The sequence below is a fragment of the Phyllostomus discolor genome, chromosome 1 (genome assembly GCF_004126475.2).
Source record: "Phyllostomus discolor isolate MPI-MPIP mPhyDis1 chromosome 1, mPhyDis1.pri.v3, whole genome shotgun sequence".
Taxonomy (NCBI): domain Eukaryota; kingdom Metazoa; phylum Chordata; class Mammalia; order Chiroptera; family Phyllostomidae; genus Phyllostomus; species Phyllostomus discolor.
Window position 1 is genome coordinate 95,841,717 of NC_040903.2, and position 25,749 is coordinate 95,867,465.

General features: G+C 36.4%; 1 protein-coding gene across 2 annotated transcripts in view; it reads right to left on the reverse strand.

Moving 5' to 3' along the window:
- The window catches only part of GRID2 (glutamate ionotropic receptor delta type subunit 2), a 1,446,155-nt gene that overhangs the window by 617,610 nt on the left and 802,796 nt on the right, over window positions 1–25,749 (reverse strand). For both annotated transcript variants that reach the window (XM_036026381.1, XM_028505846.2), the window contains exon 5: window positions 1,198–1,251. In XM_036026381.1, coding sequence (XP_035882274.1) covers window positions 1,198–1,251 — 54 coding nt within the window. The remainder of the gene's footprint in view (window positions 1–1,197; window positions 1,252–25,749) is intronic.

Sequence of the window (25,749 nt, forward strand, 5' to 3'; positions counted from 1 at the left end):
AAGATAGTTCCAGTATTTTTTCACCGAGCTAAAAAGAACCATGGTGTAGGAAAAACAACTTGAAACTAGAAATCATTTTTCATTTTTCTATGTAAAATCATTTACTCTCTATGAACTTCATTCCCTCAGTGCCTCATAAAATGATGTTTAATACTCAGCAAAATAATCTCCAAGAAAGTGATCTTTGATCTTAAATGTGCTATGCTCACTATTACAGTTCCATGTATTGAGGTGCCGTGTTAAGATTACTAAATATTATCACATTTAATTTGTATTGTGAACTTGTAAAGTAAATGTTATTATAGTTGTTGTACAAGTGGAAAACCTAAGGAACAGGGTGATTATATTATATATCCAAAACAATACAGCTAACCAGTGTGAGAGCCAGTATTGATCTGATCATGCTCACTGGAAAACCAGAATTCTTACTCAGAATGCTATTTTCCCCTTGAAACAAAATTTATTGTTCTATAATTCAATAGTATCTACTAATAAATAATACATTATTTTTATTCGTAAGTAATAGATTTGATTGAATGCTAGGTTTTTTTGAGGACAAATACATGTAATCTCATTATTTGCCTGTGACTGATCTGTTCATTGTCCTTTTGGAATCTGACTGGCAGGTGATAATGGAAAACATATTTCACAAGGCTCTCATATTGTAGTGTACTTTTAATCCTATGTATTGTCTTTACGAAAGTCAAAAACTTTCACCAGGATTTGACAAGTTGTTGAATTTTAAAGCAGTTGTATTCCTTTATGAAAAAAAATCTGTTCCTGTTTATTCACATTCATATGCTGAACTACTTAAGGGGAAGTGGATACAAAAAGTTCTAAAAACAACATTAAAATATAAATGGAATACAAGCACGCCACTGGGAGGAATTCACTTTGCTTACAAAGAGGAACTGTACTTTTTATAAAGATGATCTTCCGAAGCAGGCAGTGTCTTCTAGCGGAAAAGGCTAAAAAATACTCAGTGGGGAAGATATTCCTCATTTATTTTATTCATACAAAGCTCTTTATAATTTAAAAAAATGGCTTATCCTATTTTTACTTAACAGAATCCACTCAGTGAGCTGAACATTTACTTTGTGTTCTGAATTTGATTAGAAATTCAAGACCACAGGACATGCTGTGACTACACATGAAATACAGGACCCAGAGTTGACAATAAGGTTTAGTTGGTTTTACCTCATTTATAATGATCCAGTGACAGTCAAAGGCAACCAAATTAGTCTCCACAACCTAGAACAGAAAACAAACCAGCTATTAGTCAGTATTAATTATGGAAAATAAACCCAACTAAATGGATACACTTGAAGAAGAAGAAGGAGGAGGAGGAGGAGGAGAAGAAAATCATCACATGTTGGAAAGATTGAAGGTGGAAAACTGTTAGCAAAGCACTAAAGGCTTAAGCATTTGTGTTTGGTGTGGAGAGGCATTATAGACTTCCTAAGTTTGAAAATGTAATTCAGTTAAAGGCTAGAAAAACAGGTTTCAACTACAAAAATAATGTAGTAATACCTTATAGTGATTTAATTAAGAGTAAAATTTGAATCACATTTCTTATTCCAAATAACTTTGATAGCATTCTATTATCCACCTAATACAAATCTAAGTACACATGACTCTACAATCTAGTTTAACATTTTTATCTTCTAGTATTTCCCTGTGTATATGCTGGCCATTGTCTTGATAAAGTAAACTGCTCTATGTTCTGAAAAGCTTTGTGTATGTATTCTAAGGATATCCATTTCTTAAATTATCTGAATGTAAAGACCAAAAGCAATAAACATTATATTAGTATTGAGTTATGGGTGGGTAATTTCAGTAGCTTTCAAATTTCCAATAATGTGATAAGGAATAAAACAAATGTAAAAGGAAAAACAAACAATATATTGGAAACAATGTTGGCTGACTAACTTTGGATGAATTGATTCTACATGATCCTTGGCTTAGGCCAAAAAAGTAAGCCTCAAGTGTGTGTGTGTGTGTGTGTGTGTGTGTGCACGTGTGTGTGTGTGTATGTGTGTATATTAAAGGTAGTTTTTGTGTGGGAGTTTCCATTCCAGCCAATCTTATCATACATATTCTAAGACATGTTCTTACGGTTCATACTATGGGGCATTCAGGCATTAATGGACAATCTTTAACCTATAAAACTTAATAATTAAAAAGCTGTTTGGGGAAGAGCATTTATGAAATAAGTGTAAGGTAAGAGTTACAAAGGGAGCTTATTGATAATTTGTCTAGACCATAGAACTTATTTTTCACATTCTCCTTCTTGAAATGAACTGGCAGACAAAAGCATGGATTGTATAGAGTCCAGGTTCAATCTATTTCATCTAAGGTCCAGATTCTACTCACTCAACCACCCTCTTTTGTTTAGAGTTGGCAAGGAAATTGGCTCTCCTCACTCCTGTCTTTGGTTTTCCTCATAAGTACTAAAATGTGAGATACTTAGCAGTATAAATTTGAAACAAGGAAAAATATTAGCACATTACAGCATAAAAAATAAATCCTTTATCACAATTGCACAAGCTCATGGAGCAGGCCCTGCGTCCCACTCTCTGGTGTGATGTTGCTCTAACCTGAAATAAACCTCAGTTCTGTGGAGACATTATTGCACGTTGGGCCAACTTGCAAGAATAATTTAGCCTATCTTATCTAATGTAATCCTTTATTATTAATATCAGCTATGCAATTTCTCTAATCTTGATAAATTTTAATAAAAATACTCATTAGAGAAATTTTAAATGATGTGATTTTATAGAGGTGTGATTTCAAACCCATGCAATAGTTACTGGCTTTTTCATGAATAGTGAATTTTCAGAGCTTTTTTTTCACACACCCATTTTTCTTTGGGGAAGGAAAGCAAATTATACTGGAAAGGCACTTAAACATGAAAAGTTAGATCTATTCTCCCTTTATTATATACCAAAGTATACAGGTATACACCACTAAAACCCATGTGTTAGTGTGACACCATGTTTATAAGAAGCTTTGAAATATTTTATTGCTATGTTGTACACAGAAAGTTAGTGCTTATATTCATTATCTGAGGTACTGTCCACCAAAAGAGGAATATAATTTTCTCATGTCCAGTTTAACACCTAATCCATAACCAGTGAGGTGGCATGAGTTCTCTGAATCTTTACAATTGAATGCTGCCAAAAGTGAGCGATGTGGAGAAGCCACTAATTAAAAAGGTAACTGGCATCTTCTATGAAAGGAGCATTGAGTAAGGGTCATTCAAAAATGACAGGGAGTTCAATAGCCTACTCCTTGGAAACCCAGTAGGTTTTGAGTTCCTTCACTTATATGACTGATGCAGGTATAAGCATACATATAGTCTCCTATACATAATATATACCCATGCCTGTATTAGACATATGGTATACTACTGGTTATATGATATAAAATGTAATGCTGGAGATTATATATATATATATATATAATCTCCAGCATTTATATATCAGAAATATAAAATTACAGTAAAGTTAAAAGAAATGATACAAAAGAATAATAATGTTTATTCTTTTTACATAGCAAATAGAGTTAACAGGCATTCTTAAGAGAGTCTTATTTACATAAAAAAAATATCAGCTACTTCAGTAGATAACAAAGGTCAACTATGTGAATCCCAAATAAATACATCTGTTAAGTTTTATATTTTTTAGTAATATTAACCCCTTTCCACTTGATACACTTCAGCCTAAGTAATACTTCATTGAACTAGAGGTACTACTAACTTGAAGAACTAAATTACTTCCGAATAAAGAATTAAGAAGTGGCCCTGGCTGGCGTAGCTCAGTGGATTGAGTGCGGGCTGCGAACCAAAGTGTCGCAGGTTCGATTCCCAGGGTACATGCCTGGGTTGCAGGCCATAACTCTCAGCAACCGCACATTGATGTTTCCCACTCTCTCTCTCTCTGTCTCCCTCCCTTCCCTCTCTAAAAAATAAATAAATAAATAAAATCGTTAAAAAATTTTTTAAAAAGAATTAAGAAGTAATTATTATAAGACATCTAGAATTTTTTAAAGCATATATTTACCTCCACAGTTATGTTAGAATTCAAACCGGGAAAATTATTTCCTTTTCCCCATCCTCCTTCCCTAAGTAGCATATCTCATATGTCAGTGGTAGATATATTTCAAGCCAATAAAAGAGATTAAACAACTTGAAATTTTTCTTTTTTTTTGTCCAGTGGAAACCGATTTTATGTCTAAGCACATCATTGTTATAGTTGTTTGGTCCAACTCTGTGAATTCTTATAAAAGTTTAGCAAGTTAGTAAACATTAATTGTACTCTTTAACCTACAATTTTTTAAAAAGTGGTTTTCTATGAAATATTAAAGGCCTTAAAAATAATATATATTTTATAATTATGATGATAAGAAACATTGGCCAAAACATCACATTATACTTGGTCTATTAAAAGAAAGTAGCAAGTCAGTATGGAAAAAAAGACACAACTATCCAATAGGAATTCTAGTATGTTTGGCTATCAAAATAACAGGAAGAAAGGGAGTATGAATTTTCCATGGTAATTTACCTATCCTCCTTATTCCATGCTTTATTCTTATTACATGGGTATATATTAGTAATGAGTGATTAGTAACAGAGCATGCTTATTCATGTGGAGTTGCTACCATATTGATAGTCAGTAATGCAGTTACCGCAAATGAGACTACCCACCTCCCAAGAAGCTGAGCTTCCTTTAGGGGAACAGGCAAAAAAGGAGGGGAAAAATCAAGTCTTGTCAGGAAGACAAGCAGTGTGTAAGGACAGATCATCAGTTGCTGGCAAGAAATTTTAGAACTTCTGAATCTTTAGAAAAGTCCAACAATTTGTCACCATGTCTTCCATCATTTGTTTTCAAGTATTTATATTTGCTAAATAGAAGACAATCTGAAGCAAAGAAACTGCCAAAGCATGTACTTCACTGGTAATGATGTGGAACAGTTCCTACAAGCACAGAGGACAATTTAATTGGCTAAACAATAAAGAGCAACATGCTGTTCTTCACTCAACCTTGAGGCTTAACTAAATTAAGCTTGGTCCCTTCGCAGGATGGACTAAATATCACACATTTATGCACAGGTTTCCAGTGCTCTGTGCACCTGCAGCAGCAATGAAATCAGGTGTTTCCTTCCTCCCCTGCCCATTCTAAATTGCCAGGTGAAAACCTATGGGTGTAATGCCTGGGAAAGGGCATCAGCAGTTATTCTGAAGCAACTAGCCAAAGAAATAGTAAAAGCTACTCCTCTCCTGTCCTCTCATCTACTGTAATATTATAGCTTATATCATCAGCATTTCTAAACTGTATTCTTCAGAAAACTACTTCCGCTAAAATTGGTGAGCATCCTGTAGCCAAATAGATTCAGAAATGCCAGGTTAATCAAAGTTAGGTAGATGTCATTGCTGCATTACTCTTTGAAGCTTTAACAGGTTAACACCAATATGAAAATATAATTAACATAAGAGTAATATTAATATGAATTATTATTTCATTTATTATTTTGGGTCATATTATTATCAGACTTATGTGCTGGAGTTCCAAAGTCAGACAGCCAGTGCCTCTATTTTCTTACAGTATGACTTTGAACAAGTGGCCAATCCTGTAAACCTCAGTTTCTTCATGTGTCACTAGGGTTAATGAAAGTACCCACATAAGAGAATCATAACAAAGAACAAATGCAGTAATGGCACATTGTAAATTCTCAATAAATGCCAACTCCTTATATTAACTGTGCTTCATGGAACTCCAGGAGAACATACTTGGAATGTACATATTCCAAATGGATTTGATCATGAAAACCATTTTTCTCATTATAAATTTTATGGGATTGGTACTGTTTAGGAAATATAGACTAGAATCAATGTTAATTTAGTCACATATTCCTAAAAGTTCTAAAAATTTAGTAAAGCACTGTGAAGAGTTTTATAATTTTAAAATCATGATTTTACAATAATCCTACAGAAAGTGCAATTTTCCACAAAACAAGAACAAATGTTGAATTACCATATTTTATGTAAAACCCAAATGCATATGTAATAGTTCTGACCAAATAGTGATAGTAGTTCTCTCCTTTTAGTCTTTTTTCTTCTTTTCTAATGAAACAAAACAAGTCAAAACAAAACCATACCACTATACTCTTCTCCAATAAAGTACAGAAAGGGAATGCATCATGTATAAAGCTTATAATGCATAAATTTTAGCAAGAGATTTATGAATTTATAGTAAAAACTCCACACCCACTTTCCTGAGTGTCATATATGGCTTAACTATAGAGTTCCACTTTAAACAATAACAACAGCAACCCACATGCAATTAAATACTACACTTCTCAGAAATGCAGTGTCAATAAAACACTCCAGCCTTCTTAAGGTATAGTAAAGATCACGTGATTCCATTAATTGCTTGTTTTGTTTGTTTGTTTGTTTGTTTTGTTTAGCTTGTTTTGTTTTCAGATTTTTTTCTCACTAGAACTGAAGCCACAGTACAAGGGGACAGTCGAGTTTTGTGTACATTCCACTTTTAAATCCCAAGTACATCCAGCAGATGGCATCAGCAATCCCTCAAGCTGATATTAGGCAGCCTGGGGATATTCAGAAACAACTGTCTTGCTGCATTCCCCTCAAGCTCAGCATGGATCCCCAACTCTCTTCTGTTCCTGTCCAAGCAGGCACTATCTGCCATCCCACTCTGTGCTTTTTTGCTTTAGAATCTGTGCTCTAATCTACCAGCTGGAAGACCACAAATACACTTTCATCCAAATCCTCTCACCATTACTGCCAAAGTTATTTCATAAACGGATGTGCTAGAATTATTGTTACTGCTGTACAGTTGGGTCTTCCCACACCCCCTGAGAGATGGAAATATGCCACCACTGAGAACTGGCCAACAATATCCAACCTGCTCTGCTTCTTAATGTGGAAAGATGGGCACTAATGTAAGCAAAGAGACTGTGTTCATTCTATGGCATAGACCAACACTCCTGTGTTCCAGATTACTATTGAAAAGAGGTTGAACAGTGATTAAAAGTGAATTTAAGATTGCAGTACTTTGCCTGAGGAGGACACAAATAAAGTTTTGACAATTATTTTTAGTGCAGGGGATCACTCTGTTACTGCTTTAATTCTCAGTGAGTTTCTGCTTGTATTGGGGTTCTTTTAAATGTCTGCTGTAGTGATTAACGGTACCTTATCCCAAAACAATTCCAAAAAGTAGTGTCTCTAGAAGGATCACTCATCCCTTGCTTTGCCTGTTTTTCATGTTCTAATATGTTAACTTTCTTACACAGCTGGGTATTGTTTAAAACATTTATTTTATTTACTTTTTAATAGCTAAATAACACTTGGTAAATTAATTCTTAAGAATAAATGACAAACAAATGAGTATGAGCTCTTACTTGGAGTTTGATCAGGACTTAAAATCATGATTTGAGGGCACATTGGCACTTAGTTGCTAAGACTTATGAAATAATGCTTTCTTGTTAAATTAAAGCAAATAAAAAAAAGGAAAAACCCTTTTCTTATAGTGAAATCCACTGATCACATTGAAATGCAACATACTGGCCCTTCGCATTGGGAACTTTCATGCTTTTGCTTTGTTTCCTTTGATGTCTTCCCTGTCCTCTCTCCTTGGCAAAGCGTTTCTCAAAATTTAAAGTCTGAAGCAAATGTCAGATCTTTTACCTCCTTAATCCAGGCAGTATTGTCCTGACTCTTCTGCTCATTTACCACAGCAAGAAACCTTTATTCCAGCCTTAATTAAATTGGGTTAGTTATGTAACTGGCTGAGGGCCATGTTTGTTTTCTCTCCCCTTATTTCCTCTGCTATAGCTGGACTGGCTTCCTTGCTGGTCCCCCAGCACCCACCTTTACCCTTACTTTGCCTTCTGGATTGCTCTTCCACCCAGGACATTCACAGATCCTTTCCTTAATTTCATTTAGGTCTCTGCATACATGCCTCTTTATTGGGCATGACTTCTATGACCACCTATCCTTGCTCCCCCCGTGCACGCATCCACATGAGGCACACATCCACATGAGACAAACACACACACGCACACTTATTTACTGTTTCTTTCTGTGCACTAGGATGTAAGCTTCACAGAAAAATTACATTTTTAAGCACTCTTCTGTAACCTTAAAATAACCAGTGATATATAGTAGGGTTTTAGTAAAATCTGTTGCTGGGCACAGGCAGATTTTCACTAAATGTTTATTTGTAGAAAAAGATAACTATGTAGCCCTAACAAATGTTTGTACATCTGTGTACATCCCTCCTTCACCTAGGACTAAACCATGTGATAAACATGAGTTGAAAGAAGTCATCAGATGGACTTTAATTCTTAAAAATTAAATGAATAATCAGAGAATGACTCCATTGCATTTTCTCAGTTGAGAAAATCTTGATGATTTATGTGCTAATAAGTATAGAAGTAGCATATTCAAGATCTCCAAAGTCAATGGGAGTAAAAGATAGAAAATTTTAGTGCAACAAAAATTTAAATAAAATTAAAAAAAAAATCTCCAAAGTCAAATACCTCAGAATTTGGAGGCTCTGTGACATTGTAAAAAGAATGTATTTTTTTAGAGTAACTGGGCTTAGGCTCAAATGCCAGCTCTATTGACAGTCAGGTCCATTGCTCACTCTGCATCTCGGTTCCCTGATTATCTGAACAATGCTTTCTTCACAGCTGTAGAGTGAGGACTAAATGATGGATGTATCTAAAGCACCTTTAACATTACAAGTGTTCAAAAATGTGCATCTCTCTTCTCTGACAACCCTGTTTCCCTTCTTCACTCAATTTGTTGCAGCATCTTTCAACAGTACTCATAAATGACTATGAACACATTTGTTCAATTCAATAAATATTTTATTGAATGCTATCTACAGTATATCAATAACACAGTAAAAGGTAACATTTATTGAGTGCTTACTACATGACAGGCACTACGTACTTTCATATATATCACTAATTTAATGCTCACATATCCTTACAATATGAGTACTACATTTATATCTACCTTCTATGTAAAGAAACTGAAGTAACTCACCCAAATCACAAAGCCCAGGATGGAAACTAGAATCAATAACTAATAAAGATCCTTCCTACATAATGTTTTCATAGTCCTTTCTCTCCAAGTTTCATAAACTATTATGCTTTCTTCAAAATTAAAATAATTAGAGTTAAACAAGATATTGTAGAGCATTGTGTAGTATATGCTGGAAGTTTGTATATTTGAATCCTATTATGTGAATTATTTGTGTCTATTATATATCTCTGAAAGAGAGAGAGAGAGAAAGAGAGAGAGAGAATGAATCTCAAAGAATCTGAGAAATGCAGGCAACGTTATCCACCATTCTACTCTATGACCATGAGTTTTGAAGAGGTGTTAGAAAAATGTGCTTTTTCTTTTATAGTGAGTCTTAGTTCCCACATTCTTTGCATAATGTGAGCAACTTGCCATATACACACATACACACACAGAGGGTCCAGCACATATAACACCCCTTCTGTATTACAAATCATAAGCATGTAATTCTATTACAGAACAATATCACACTCAAGCACACTACATGACATTTGAAGTGAAATGTTCAAATTTAAACTATGAATTATTACACCTATATTATTACCCTACCAACCACACTCAAGCAAGTATTACTTCTGACAGAGCCTGTGTGTGTATGTGTGTATACACACACGTGCGGCATATAGAGACAGCTGATGCTTAAGCAGAGGAAGCATTATCTCTTTCTGCTTTCTCATAAAAACAAAACTTTTGTCACTACAGGAAAAAGGCACAAAAGCTTTTGCAGAGGAAATGGACAATGAGTCTTGGGTATTTTAACAATAAGGCAATCAGCATATAGTTTCTACAGTTAATTAATTAGTTTACTCCTGTTATTTTGTATAACTTGGCCATATTCTGGGTTATCAATAGCTCATCACTGATGAAGCCACTATAAAAGTTGATTATTACTCATTAAAGACATTTCTAGACTTCTGGCCAAGTTGGAGGTGTCAGTAGAAACACTGTATCTCCTTGCACAACCAAAATAAGGACAACAACAATTTAGAAACAAAAAACAACCAGAACTGACAGAATATTGAACTATGTGGAAATCCGACAACCAAGGAGTTAAAGTAGACACATTCACCCAGACTGGTAGGAGGGGCAGAGTCAGGCAGCCAGGCAGAGAGGGGTTATGGCAAAGTGGTGGCTAGAGGACCCTGGGTGAGAAAGACAGCAATGGGCAGACCCAGCGAGGCAACAGATTGTGGAGGGGCATGGTGCACAAGGTGGCTGGCAGACAGGGTGGTCCCACATTCGCATACAGATAAACCAGGTGAAACTGGGGAGCAGGACAGACCGTGCAACCCAGGGGGCCAGCATGGGGAAGTAAAGCCTCAAAACACTGATTGAAAACACCTGTAGGGGCTGAGGTGCTGGGAGAAACTCCCAGCCTCACTGGAGAGTTCCTTGGAGAGACCCATAGGGTCCTAGAACATACACAAAACCACCCACACAGGAATCAGCACCAGAAGGGCCCAGTTTGCTTGAGGGAAGCAATGGAAGTGACTGAAATCTGGCAGAGAGCTAAGCAAGCACCATTGTTCCCTTTCGGACACCTGCCCCACATACAGCATCACAACCCAGCGACTGGGTTGTCCCACCCTGGTGAACACTTAAGGCTCCACCCTTCACAACGTAACAGGCACGTCAAGACAAAAAAAAAATGGCCCAAATGAAAGAACAGATCGAAACTCCAGAAAAAATACAACTAAGCAATGAAGAGATAGCTAACCTATCAGATGCACAGTTCAAAACACTGGTAATCAGGATGCTCATACAATTGGTTGAATTTGGTCTCAAATTAGATGAAAAAATCAAAGCCATGCTAAGTGAAGTAAAGGAAAATGTACAGGGAACCAATAGTGATGGGAAAGAAGCTGGAACTCAGATCAATGGAGTGGACCAGAAGGAAGAAAGAAACATCCAATCAGAAAAGAATGAAGAAACAAGGATTCAAAAATGAGGAGAGGCTTAGAAACCTCCAGGACATCTTTAAACATTCCAACATCCAAATTATAGGGATACCAGAAGGAGAAAAGGAAGAGCAACAAGTGGGAAAGTTATTTGAACAAATAATAAAGGAGAACTTCCCCATTCTGGCAAAGGAAATAGACTTCCAGGAAGTCCAGGAAGCTCAGGGAGTCCCAAAGAAGTTGGACCCAAGGAGGAACACACCAAGGCACATCATAATTACATTACCCAACATGAAAGATAAGGAGAGAATCTTAAAAGCAGTAAGAGAACAGCAGAGAGTTACCTACAAAGGAGTGCCCATTACATTATCAGCTGATTTCTCAAAAGAAACCTTACAGACAAGAAGGGGCTGGAAAGAAGTACTCCAAGTCATGAAAGGCAAGGACTTACATCCAAGATTACTCTATCCAGCAAAGGTTTCATTTAGAATGGAAGGGCAGATAAAGTGCTTCTCAGATAAGGTTAAGTTAAAGGAGTTCATCATCACCCAGCCCTTATTATATGAAATGTTAAAGGGATATATCTGAGAAAAAGAAGATAAAAAACATGTACAGTAAAATGACAGCAAACTTGCAATTATTAACAACCATACCTAAAACAAAAACCAAAACCAACTAAGCAAACAACTAGAACAGGAACAGAACCACAGAAATGGAGATCACATGGAGGGTTAGCAACAAGGGAATGGGAGGAGGAGAGAGGGGGAAAAGGTACAGAGAATAAGTAGCACAGATGCTGGGTAGAAAATAGACAGGGAAGGGTAATAATAGTATGGGAAATGTAGAAGCTAAAGAACTTACAAGTATGACACATGGACATGAACTAAAGGGAGGGAATGTGGGTGGGAAAGGGGGTGGAGGGGAGTGAAGTAGGTGGGAGGGGGTGGAGGGGAAATGGGACAACTATAATAGCATAATCAATAAAATATATTAAAAAAGACATTTCTGGTTCAATATTTCTGTTTTTCCTGGGCTTTTCCAATATTTCAAGGGAACTCTGCTCTTTAGAATGTCAATACTGGTATAAAATGTTGATAATTCTAGAATCAAAAGACTTTACACAAGAAAAGTACCCAAAAGTCTTATTAGTTTTGACATGCAAAGTGTCCAAAAGAAAAAATAAAGAAATTCAAAATGTGAACTTCCTTGGTCATATTCTTAAAGTAATTGTGTTGGTCCTTCTCAAGGTATTCAATCTCATGGGAGGTATAATCCTTGAACTTTTTACAGAATCAAAACAAAACCTTCAAACATTCTGGGGTTCCTAATTTTTTCCATAGATTCTTCCATAAAAACTATACCTTGTGGCATACTGTAAAAAATGTTTCAATGGTGGTGGACTTAACAGCATGGACACTTTCCAGAAATCCAAGCAGTCGACTCTCCCATCTGTGCTATTTTACTATAGTAAAATACAAGCCATCTTTTTCTTACCACTGACAAATCACCTTATGGTATCAGAACTGTGTTTAGTAACAAAATGCCAGTTGAAACTGAGGTACCAACTGGTAACTACTCAAACAAAATGTCACTTATAGAACAGAAATACAGAGTCTGACAAAGGAACCTGTGCTACGATCCCATAATGTCAGACTACTGAGAGTCATCCGACCTGTGTTAGAGTTTTCTTCAATCTTAAACCTCTTGATCTTTTTTTGAATCTTAAAAGGATGTTTTTATTTACATGTACGCTTATCTGTCTGTCAGTGTTTATAATTTGTCCAAGATGACTAGAGTTACCCTGAATGCCTTATAATAAAATACACTGCCCACCTGTCTTAGAAATAGATCACAAAACTGTGCTTTAGCGCCACTGGAAAACCATAACTTCCAACCTTTTCTGCATATTTAATTCTATCCAGCAATTCTTCTACCTGTATATGTCATTGGTTTTGCTCCCCCTCCCCCATTTTCCTTGGCAGTGACATTCAACATTCAACCTGCTCCACAGCTCGCTCTACTAACGAACTTCACATGCAATTTTGTTTCCTGTTTAAACAAAGAATGAATAAAGATAAATAGGAAGAAATGGTTTCAAGCCCTCAAATTACTGCCCCACTAAAATGAGAAGCAATGGAAAACAAAATCCTTGTTTGGATAGTATTAACTAACATGATGGGTGTATTACCCATGAGAAGCAATGGTAAACATTTTAGTGACTTCTCTTATTTAGGTCTCACAATAACCCTTTGAAGGAAGTTGTTATTATGTTCCTGTTTTATAAATGAATACTCACCTTGTTAACTACATTCCTCCCCTCTGTTCACAGTAAAAGAGGCTCTCTTCCTCCAAAATGGGACTAATTATATCAATCGAGCTCTGGGTCCTTTTCTTCCTTCCTCCTTAGAGAGTCTGCAGCATCAGCTACTTGTGGACCCTTGTGCCTTTCACTTCTCTTCATTTACTTCCTACTGAACTCCACATTCCCTTCCACCTAACATGGGATCGCTCCACCTACTATTACAATCTTCTCCAATGTTGCCTATAATTGCTTCCTCTTTTTTTGCACCTCCTCTTCACATCTCATTCTGCCTTCTGTCCACACTTGCCCTTCCCTCCTCTGCATTTGGCTGGCCTCTAAGCGGTTTTCAGGACTCTCGTGAGACACAATTATCATCACCTCTAGGAAGTCTTCCATAATTACTACACTCTCTTCCACCATAAATTCCTATTATTAATGTAGATATATACTGCTGTCACTGAACATACCTAATTATATTTTAATTATCTTTTTGGTCTACATTCTCCACTACACAAAGAGCTTCATGAGGCAGGATGGCATTTTATCTTTTTTTCTATTCCTGATAACTAACATTGGACATAACTCATAACAGACATTACATAAGTATTGCAAACTTGGATGAAAACTATCATGCTGAAAGTTAACTTTGCCCTGTAGCCCCTCAGCCCATGTGAAATACCCTGAAGCTACAGATGAAAACAGTTTCCAGCGTATTGACTTGTTCCACCTCAAGAGCTTGTGTCTTTTATCTTCTCCTCCTGAGAACTTGGTCCAGCTTCTTCGGCCACATGCAGACACAACCAGGAAGTGGGTGCGTGATAGCATTACTGGTATGTTAGCATCACCTCAATCAGTGAGGAGGGGAGGCTGTGGATAAATGCTCCAGTTTCCTCATTCTTTGTTGGGGTGATTCTGAGGTATGCTCCTCAGTTTCCCAGAAGGTTCCTGGCAGGACTGGGCCCTTTTTGCCAACACTTGTAATCCATTATTGGTAACACATTACTGACTAAATTTTCTGTTTGCTTTTTCTCAAGCTCAACACTTCCTCACTTTTGCTTTTTGGGACCGTCTCCCTAATAAATCATCTGCCCCCAACTCTTTGACTCTGCATCAGTACCAATAACTCAAATGGAGTCAGCCTTCCTACATAAAATACAACTTATTACACACGAATAGAAAACAGTTCCTCTAGCTAAAATGAAGGAATTCTTGAGAAGTAGAAATGTTCTCAAGAAAGTAAAATTAGACACAATCTGTTCACAAGAGTTGTCTCCCCCTAATAGACCGGTTAGGCACTTTCATAATCACAAAAAGCTTTGACGTCATTGTGTACAGTGTATTTGAGGATGTTTTGCTTTGCTGATTCCCAACTTTAGCACACATTAGCATCACCTGGATGGCTTCTTCAACACAGATTGCTGGGCCCACTCTAATCATTTCTGAGTTTCACAGTCTGTCGTGGAGTCTGGGAATTTGTTTTTCTAACAGGTTCCTAGTTGGTGCCTATGTTGCAGATTGGGTGAATCATTTTGAGATCAACTGCTTTACAAAATGTCCTATTCAGGGAGAGAGTGTGAAGACCTGGCATTGATTCTATATGCAACCAATTGCAAATCCACCTAACTTTCTAAAAAATTAAATCTATTGAGTGACATTTGTTAATAAAATTTATAGGTTTCAAGTGTATGGTTTATGATATGTCAATGGTATATAGCATTTTGAGCCCACTACCCTAAGTCAAATCTCCTCTGTCACCATATATTTGACCGCTTTTGCTGACCCCTTTCCTACCCTCAACCCCCTTCCCTCTGGCAACCACCATACTATTGTCTGTGCCTACAAATTAGTGTTTGTTTGTTTTTCCTTCTGCTCATTTGTTCCTTTTAGTTTTATATCCCAAAGATACATGAACCTCTATGTTCATTGCAGCCTTATTCACAGTGGCCAAGGCATGAAAACAACTGAAGTGTCCTTCCCTTCAAACTTTATGAGCACCTGAAATACACTGGCCACAGTGCTAGGACTGGAGTCACCTCATTGAGTAAGGCAGATTTCTTCGTTAGTCCAAGTGAACTTTCAGCCTAGCTCCATTGGGTACTTATTAGGAACATGAAAAGTGTAAGCATACCTGCCAGTGCACCTGTAATATTCCAGCCAAAATAACTAAGGACACATACCTTTACATAGGAGAAAAGGCAAAACTCCTGTTCTAAAAAGAATATAGTCACTTTAAGCCTATTGTTTAAATATAGCTTCTCATTTGAAGTAAAATTCTTTATACACATTAAAATGCTGCTATTTATACTCCATCACTATCATAATTATTTTAAGCATGCAATTTTACCCAAATTATTTTGACCATGCAATTTTCCTTTTGGAGCGATGGGTTATTATTTATAAGAATCAATTTGAATTTTGGGAGACATAAACATTACTTTGATTTTGCTAACATGTTTTGTTCTTTTTTTTCCTTTTTTAATCCCCAATGATAAGGTCAGCTATGAGTACAAGCTACCAATTGTATCCTGAAACACACTATTGAATTTGTTTGTTCCTTAGTTTTTACATGCCAACCCTGGGCTCAGCTGTGTAAATCAGTCTTCTAAGTTATTAAATAAATGTGTTAAGTCTTGTTTATCTAACTCCTAGAGATCAAGCAGAAAGAGAAAGAATATTCTGAGGATTACTGTGTGTATTTCTGCTTTTTGGTAATTTTTTTTTTGAGTTAATTTTTATTAGAAATTACAGAATGGGACCAAGATGTGTTCTGTCACTAGAGTTGACATGATAAATGCCATGCAGCACAATAGTGGTTCAGAATTCATGGAGTGGCCTGGAGATATGTGCCAGAGCTTTCCTGGTCCACTTTAAGAATTACATACTGACTTTGAATCTCCCATATGTTTCACAGTTTACTTAAATACTTCACACTGTTTTACAAGGTAGTTTCATATTTATCCTAATTTCACAGTTTACTCAGGTCAGGATGTAAGGTCTTTTGAAAGTATGACAGCAAAGCAGAATCTATTAGATAACAATCCCTTTGGCTTCCTTGGACCTAAAAAGATGCACTAAACACTGTTTCTGAGGGCTATTTTCCTTTCTAGAGAAATTTGAAAAGTCATAGTGCAGACTCGTTGACAAGCTTCTAAAGGCTTCTTTCCCAGATGGCTTGATGACAGAGTATTAGAAGACTTTAAGAGTATTCAGATAGCACATATTCTTGTAAGAATTAAGGACAAGGACATAGTTGAAGTGAATAGCATTCTCTCATTTGATCACCACAATTGCCAAAATGGAGTGATCTGATTATCATTTGTTTGATTATTTTGTTTTGTTTTCCTTTGCAGACTCATCGGTATAACAGAGCTAAATTAAGTCCTCTTTGTTAACTCAATGGCTGTTCCAATTTATAGAAATCAATAGTGGCATTTGAAATGTAATTTAATAAAACAGAAATCTATATTAAATTTGAAAAATCTCAAGTATATCAACAAACCATCTCTGAAAAGACACTAGAGTATATTTCTCCTGTTTTAATAAAAGCAAGCATATGTGCTAGACTATTCCCTTAAGACATTTTATTTTGGGAGACAAATTATGACATAAATAAAGAAAATTAAACTATCAAGATCTGTAAAATGCGTAAGTTTAAAATGTAATACAAAAACTAGTTGGCAGAGCCAATTTGACAAGTTTGAGTTTTAGTTGTAAATATGCTCATCCAAAGAGGGCACCAAAAATCAGCACCCAGACTGGTGTCATTCTCGTAGTTTAAGAAAAAAAAAATATTGCTATGAGGCATGAAATTTGGTCTATTTTGTAGGCTTTCTATCCCATTAATATTTTCATAATTACTGCATTTCAACAGCCAGTGATGGAAATATTTGCACAGGTGTTAAAGATTGTCAATAAGTGAGGATATTTAAAATTTTCAAATAAATTTACTATCTAAACATAATGACAATGCTATGTATGCTAGCTATATTTCACTTTTGGTAACCAAATCAGAGGGGAAAAAAGACATTTAAAGCAGGGCAATAAGATCTTAGTCAAAACTTTTTCCTGAAGATGTATATACACAGATATATAATTTTTCTTTAAGATATTATCTGTATATATAACCAACAAATATATGGGTGATTTGGTGAAGTATTGAACAAAATGTGAAATGATTCAGGGTAAGTGCATATATTGAATGAAGTCAGGGACTCCCTGGAACCAGGAAAAAATGTTTACATGGCCACATTAATAACACTGAATAAGGATTTAGCTATAAATGCATTAAAACTGTACTTCGAGGGAAGGGTAAGTTTTTGTGAGATACTGTATATAAGCTAAGTTCTCATCTCTCATATTAATTTATCAATTGATTATATCAATATCTGAAAAATCAGAAGAAAGCAGTAAAAACACGTAATTTAAAATACTTTTTAAATATCAAAAGTAGCTAAAACAAAACAAAAAAATTAAAGGTTTCCTTTATAGAGTGGGGAGAAAAAGGAGGGGGGAGTGAGGAAGCAACTCTTGTTCACTATTAGTTTTATAAATGCTTTTAAAAATATTCATTGCGCCCTGGCTGGTGTGGCTCAGTGGATTGAGCACAAGCTGTGAACCAAAGGGTTGCCAGTTTGATTCCCAGTCAGGTTACATGCCTGGGTTATAGGCCAGGTCCCCAGTAGGGGGCACACAAGAGGCAACCACACACTGATGTTTCTCTCCTTCTCTTTCTCCCCCTCCCTCTAAAAATAATAAAACCTTTAAAAAATTTTACTGAGTACATGTAAAACTTCTACAAAAATAACATTTATCTTCAAAAATTATTTTATTGTCTTTGAGCACATAATTATAAAAAGCAACTGTTCTTTAAAGGAAACTCAGCAAAATATTTTCTAAGTAATTTTTGTTAAAATTTGCCCCCAAATCACACTAAAGTGTAATTAATACCTGCAGCTTTAAAGCCCGTTATATTTTCAAAGTACTGTACTTCATTTATGTTTACATTCTAGATCTTGACTACATCCCTCATATTATGAAAGTAAAGCATTATCAGCTCCTCTGTTGCTGACGTTGCCATGCATCCTCAGATTAAAACACCCGTCTGAGTGTCCATAGTCAATTAAAACTGTGATATCCTACGGAGAATGTTTATTATTTTCTTGCTGCTTTTATTACTGCTTTGGGAACAATGACATTCCCCATAGTAGATCAAAGATCTCTGGGGAATGACTATTCTATCATAAGAGATCTGTTTGAAATTCACAGCTACCAAATGACAAAAGATATTTCTTACCACAGAGAGAACTTAAATAAGAGATCAAAACAAAGGCACTTTTGAAAGAACTCCTTGAAATGTCCTTCTACCTCTATATGGGGACTCTGATTTAAAATACAGAGGCAGATAAAAATCTACTGAAGTTAATAGGATAGACCAATCAAGTGCTTCTTTTCTTCAGACATGCTTTACTTATAATAATTATCTATGGATATTGCCTTAATGCTAAGTTGAATCAAAACGGGATTCTAAAGGTATTCTCTGGCATACTGTAATATCTGCAAACACGTCCCTGGGATATTTGGTATTCCTAGGAATTAGTTCAGCTTTAGGGACTTGAGAAATTTGTGCAAAGGTACCTGTGAGATTTTCTTTGAGAGATAATACAGCTAAAGTGAATGAATCCTGTTGACTGCACAGGAGAGGAACAGAATTATCACATGAAGAAAGATAATGTGTACTCAAAGCCGAAAAAGTAAGGACCTTAAGCCAGCTAATACACTACTTAAATGAAGCTTATTGGTGCTCTTCATCACTATCCTTTGTTAAAGTGTGTGCTTTAATGAATAGATTGAGTGAAGCAAAGCCACTGTATATCATTTATTGGGCACCTAAAATGTGCTGAGCTGATTCTGTTATTCTGCCGGAACTTGCCTTTCTCATTCCTGACTAGGCAATGAGAAAGGCAGCAACTCCCATCTGGAAAACTTTTAGTCCTATTTTCTCATATCTAAACCATGACACTTTCTTCTTTCAGTGAACATTTACTGGGAAGTCTTCACTTCCCTACCCACAGTTAGTGATCTTTTTCTAATCACCCTTAGCAAGTAACGTAATACATCATGCACTTAAGCACTTACAGTTTAAATCTGCAAGTTACTACGTAAGCCTTATATGAGAGAGAAGTGGGAGAAACGGTACAGTGGAAAACACATGAGCTGATTTGACCTTTAAATTTCACCTCTACCTCTTTCTTGTCTGATGAATTTGAACAAATTCTCAGCATCTCTCAGACTAATGTGTTATTATTTGTAAACTGGGAATAATGTCAACTTCCCTGAGTGGCTACATGGATTAACTGATACAGTTTGTATCTCCTGCCCTGCTCAGCACCCTGCACATGACAGTATGAGACAAATGTTTGGTCCCTTTTCTCTCCTTTTAATTCCTGGCTCAATTATAAACCCTGGAGGACAGAATTGCCTTGTTTTACCTGTACCAAGTTCAGTGTCTGGCAGTGATCGACTACCTTGTGGACACTTAATAAGTACTTTCAGAATGAGTGCATCAGCAGGGCGCCATGAGGGAGCCCTGATGGGCCCTCTGTTGTGTGCTCTCAGCAGACTGAGGGACTCCTTAGATGTATTTGAACAAATGCATCACAAGGGGAGCATCTACTGAGAGAGCCCAGCACTCATTTTTCAGTATTGGGGAAAATGTGTTTATATCTTTTAACAGGGACTACAAAATTATTATTTTTTAATATATAGACCTTATCAGTACTCTTTTTTTTAAATATTTTATTTATTATTTTTTTTAGAGAGGGAAGGGAGGGAGATACAGAGAGAGAGAGAGAAACATCAATGTGCAGTTGCTGGGGGTTATGGCCTGCAACCCAGGAATGTACCCTGGCTGGGAATCGAACCTGGGACACTTTGGTTCCCAGCCGATGCTCAATCCACTGAGCTACGCCAGCCAGGGCTAAAATTATTATTTTTGATCTAATACATTGTTTGGTATGATGTTCAATTTATTAACTCGACAGACACATATCACAGGGAAAACAAAACTAAGTGTGCAAACACTTTGCAAGGTCAGATATTCTCCCTTACTAATTCTCCCCAAATGGAGCACCTCATTACCCAGTTTTCTTATTGGTTACTGAATATATGTAGAAATTGAGATAGTGTGTATATATGCAGCTATATCTCAGGGAACTAATGTTCAGATTTTCAATGTTCCTATTTTCTTTGTTTCTCATTTTGGTTTAATTCTGCCCAATGGATGAGGAGAACCCATAAAATGCAGCCAATTCTTGGGGCTAGTACAATACTCTTCAAACTTGAGCTGCATAAGAATCATCTGGAGGACTGAGCACATGTGAATTGTAAGGCTCCACCCCAAGAGTGACTCCATAGAGCTGAGCAGGTGTCCAATCATTTGCATTTTTAACACTTTCCCAGGTGCTACTGATTCAGGGACCACATTTTGACACCCACTGTAATAAAAAAAAAAGAGAAATATAAAAGCTTTTCTCTCTAGAGACGGTTAGAGTTCATATTTAATGTTGGTACCATGCTGGAGCTTCTGATAATTCAAATATTTGAAGATCCAGAATACTGAGACTAGAGTAAACTTGAAAAACACTCCTGGAATATTTTAAAAACTGATTTGACTTCTGATGATGTAGCATTAGCTTTAAACTCTTGTCTCTACATAAGTGCAGAGAAAGTTAAATTTAAAACTAATTAATAGTTGTCTAGATGACTATTTTTAATTGCCTTCTTCTAATTTGATTGGTTACACATTTGAATTGATAATGCAGTCTATTTTAAGAATAATAGAATAGTTTGTGTAAGAATCTTTTCACATGTAAAAAAATCACACATTTAGAGTTTTAAATTAGTTTTTTCAAAAGTACTTGGAGTGTGCTATGGAGACACAACATCACTAGATATTTTCAGGGAAAAAAGCTGTTAAAGTGAGTGCAATTAAAAAATAGATTTTGACAATTTAAGAGAAACCTAACTAAACCTACATGAGATGGTTTAATGAACCCCGATTTTTTAAAGAACACACTTTAGATATCAGGTACACTACATCTTAAATATTGGAGCTTAAAGCTCATTTGAACTTGAATAGAAATTGATTTACCATTTAAATTCTAAACTGACAGACCATTAGATTGCCAGCCAAGATGGAAGTGTAGGTAGATAAACTTTGCCTCCTTGTACAACCAAAAGAAGGACAACACATTTAAAAACAAAAAATAACAAGAACTGCCAGAAAATCAAACTGTATGGAAGTCTGACAACCAGAGAGTTAAAGAAGAAACATTCATCCAGACCAGTAGGATGGGTGGAGACGGGCAACTGGGCAGAGAGGACTCCCAGGAAGGCATTGGCTGGAGGATCAGAGTGGGTGAGGGGCAGCTGGCAAACTGGGTGGTCCCACATTCATGTGCAAATAAACTGGGAGGAACAACTGGGGATCCAGAGAGATCACACAACCCTTCCTGGAAATGGACTTCGCGGAAGGCCAGGAAGCACAGGGAGTCCCAAAAAAGTTGGACCCAAGGAAGCACACACCAAGGCATATCATAATTACATTACCCAAGATGAAAGATAAGGAGAGAATTTTAAAAGCAGAAAGAGAAATGGAGATAGTTACCTACAAAGGAGTGCCCATTACACTATCAGCTGATTTCTCAAAAGAAACCTTACAGACAAGAAGGGGCTGGAAAGAAGTATTCCAAGTCATGAAAGGCAAGGACCTACATCCAAGACTGCTCCACCCAGCAAAACTATCATTTAGAATGGAAAGGCAGATAAAGTGCTTCTCAGATAAGGTCAAGTTAAAGGAGTTCATCATTACCAAGCCCTTATTATATGAAATGTGAATGGGACTTATCTAAGAAGATGATCAAAAATACAAACAGTAGAATGACAACAAACTCACAACTATCAACAACTGAACCTGAAAAAACAAAAATGAACTGAGCAAAGAACTAGAACAGGAACAGAACAGAAATGGAGATCACATGGAGGGTTATCATTGGGGAGGGGGCAGGGGAATAATGGGGAAAATGGTACAGAGAATAAGAACTGCCAGGAAAAAGGTACAGAGAATAAGAAGCATAAATGGGAGGTACAAAATACAGGGGGAGGTTCAGAATAGTATGGGAAATAGAGAAGCCAAAGAACTTACATGTATGACCCATCGACATGAACTAAGGTGGGAGAATGATGGTGAAGGGAGTACAGGGTGGAGAGGAATAAATGGGAGAAAAAAATGGGACAACTGTAATAGCATAATCAATAAAATATATTTTAAAAAATAAAATACCAGCTCATTAAACCCTTTTTTCTTAGCTTACTTTTTTCTTTCATTTTAAACAATTTTAATTACAGTTTACAATCAATATTATTTTACATTAGTTTCAGGTATATGGCACAGTAGTTAGACAATCATATACTTTACAAAGTATCTCTGCTTACCTCTTGATCTTATCAACTATCGTATTTTATAAATACAGACATAACTTGTCTCATTTACCTCACTTTATTGTGCTTTATAGGTGCTTCTTTTTTAAAAAATTGAAGGCAAGACCTTCCACCAGCAAAAAAAGAATATGACTTGCTTTATTGCAATACCCTCCTTATTATGGTGTCTGGAGACGAACACTCAATATTTCCAAGGTATATCTGTATTCTAAATAATTATACTCTTTCATATGCTTTGTGTTAAGATGAACAAGGTTTTTTTTCTCTCAAAAATATATTAACAAACCAATTCATTAATTTACCAGATGTTTATTGAGCATCTTTACATGTGCAGGCACTGTTCTAGGCACTGTACACACAACAAGAGTTCAGGCACATAAAGCCCCAGGCATTAGTTTTCTGTTTCTGTCCTAACATATTATCACAATTCAGTGGTGTGGGCAGCAGACATTTTACAATTCTGTAGGCCAGAAGTCTAACACATTTTTCACAGGAAGTTGGTAGGGTGCTAGGAGGATCCATTTCCTTCTCCTTCAGATTACTGGTAAAATCCAGCTCCTTGTGGTTCTGGGACTGAGTCTCCTTTCCTGGCTGGCTGCCACCTGATTGTGTTCCCAGCTTCTACAAACTGACTCCTCTCCTTGGCCTGTGGTTTCCTTCTTCTGTTTTCAAAGTCAGCAATGGCAAACTGAGTTTCTCTCCTGTTTTCAAACTCTCTCTTTCTGTCTCATCTCTCTGACCTAGACAGGAATGTTTCTCTGATTTTAAGACCTGGAATGATTCAATTGGGCCCACACTGACAATCTAGGATCATCTTCTCATCTCAGAGTCATCTCCTTACTCACACCTGCATAGTCTGCCTTGCCATGGAAGGTAATGCACTCACGGGGTCAGGATGTGTACATCTCGGTGGGAATGGGAGGCATTATTCTGCTTATCATACCTTATAAAACTTAAATTCTGGTGGCAAAGTTAGATGATAAAAGACAAATAAATATCAAATTTCAAATAAGGGGAAGAAAGGTCAAATCATTTAGATTGCAGGCAGGATGCAGATGGCAATGAGTTTAATTAAAGAGAGTGAATAAACAAACTTTTATACAGGAATAGGGTCAGGGTTAAAGAAACGCAAAGAGGATGATGAAGTGCCCAGGGACCAGCAACAGGGGGAAGCTGTAACTGATCTAAGCCTGAAAGGAAAGCAAAGAGAACTGTGTTAGTAGAAGAAGACAAAAAGTGGGGCTGTGGGAAAAGTACCACCAGTCAGAAGCTGTGGCCCTAAAGGAAGTCCTCCTTGGCTAGACCAGACTCAACACATAAAGAAAGAGAGGGAATAATGAATACCCTGACCATCTCTCTCTCTTTTGCCAGTGCTGCATTGCCAATCCCAGCCAGAAGCCAAGGCGCAGTGAAGTTTGCAGGAGGCAATCCACAAAGGTCAGCCTCAAGAGGCACATAGCCAGCAGAAGAGAGCAGAGAATGGATAATTACTAGCACAGAAGTGTTATCAAAAAAGAAAGGGAGGAAGGGAGGGAGGAAGGGAGAGAGGGAAATAGAACAAGGATTAAGAAGGAGCTGAGTTGTGTTAGACAAAATAGTCAAGGAAAATCTCTCCTAGGAGGCAATAACTGAAAAAAGTGAGGAAGTGAGACATGCAGATGTTCCAGGAAGAAAAATGTCAAATGCTAAGGTGCCAAAGAAAGTGCAGATTTATATTCTTTGAGGAATGGAGAGGAGGCCTGGGTACTCAGAGTAGAGTGGAATAAAAGGGTAAACAGAGGTGAGGTCAAGTTGGTATCACATCATCTACAAATGTTGAAAATTTTACTCTCATTGTAATGATAACCCATTATGCTTTTTAAAGCAGGAGATAAAAGGTGATAAAACATATTTTTTAAAGGTCATTCTGTGTTTGGAGAATTAAATGGAGGGTTCAAGGGAGAAAGCATGTATACCATTCAGGAAGCCATTGAAATGGTCTGAGAAAAAGATTACTATGGTTCAGACTAAGGTGCTAGCAAGGACTATTATAAGCAGCAATAACACTCATATTTGATGATTAAAAAAGTTAAACTTGTTGAAGGATTTAATGTGACAGTGTGACAGTAATAGGAGCATAGAGATGTTCTTAGGGCTGTGGCTTGAACTGAGTGAACAATGGTTGTGGTGTATTTATACCTTTTGTCTTCCTTTAAAATCATTTAAACTGATGCTCAGTAGGGCAAGGAGTCTAAAAGCACTTAGTCAATCACTTGGAATGAAAAATTCTGATTTTTTTCTAATATACTAGATCTGAGGGTCCTTGAAATTTTCTTAGGAAATACTGTGAGGGCCAGTGGTATTCCAAGGTCATGGTTTAGTTCCATCGTAACTATGTGCATCTGTATATTTAGCTGCTTGCATCAGCAGTGTTGTTTAGAATTAAAGCCAGATCTACTAGTTACTCTGTGGCACTTTAGTTATTACTAACTCCTCTAAGTTTCAAATTCCTAGTCTATTAGTTAGGTATCATCATAGTTCTTGCCATATTGGGCTGTTAAGATGATTAAATAAGATAATATGTATAAAGTAGTTACCACAGTTCCCAGCCCAATATAAGCACTTAATAAAAGTTAATTAATATTTATTTCATGTACTAGAAGTCTGTAAATGGTTTTCTTTGATATAATTGATATAAATAACTCACCAGTAGGAGCTGATTGATACACTGCATACCATTAGTCCACAATCATCCAAATGATTTTCAAAAGCCACATTATTTTTCAATCTCCAAGACTTAGAGGAAAAAACAGGAACCAGGAATTTGACATTTGTAGATGTCATTTGATTTTTTTACCTTCTATATTACAGGCCCAAAATAAAATCGTTATTACTGACCTTTGTAGAAAAGATACCGTTAGTATGAAGAAGGAAAGTAATTTTAGATTTAACTTCCA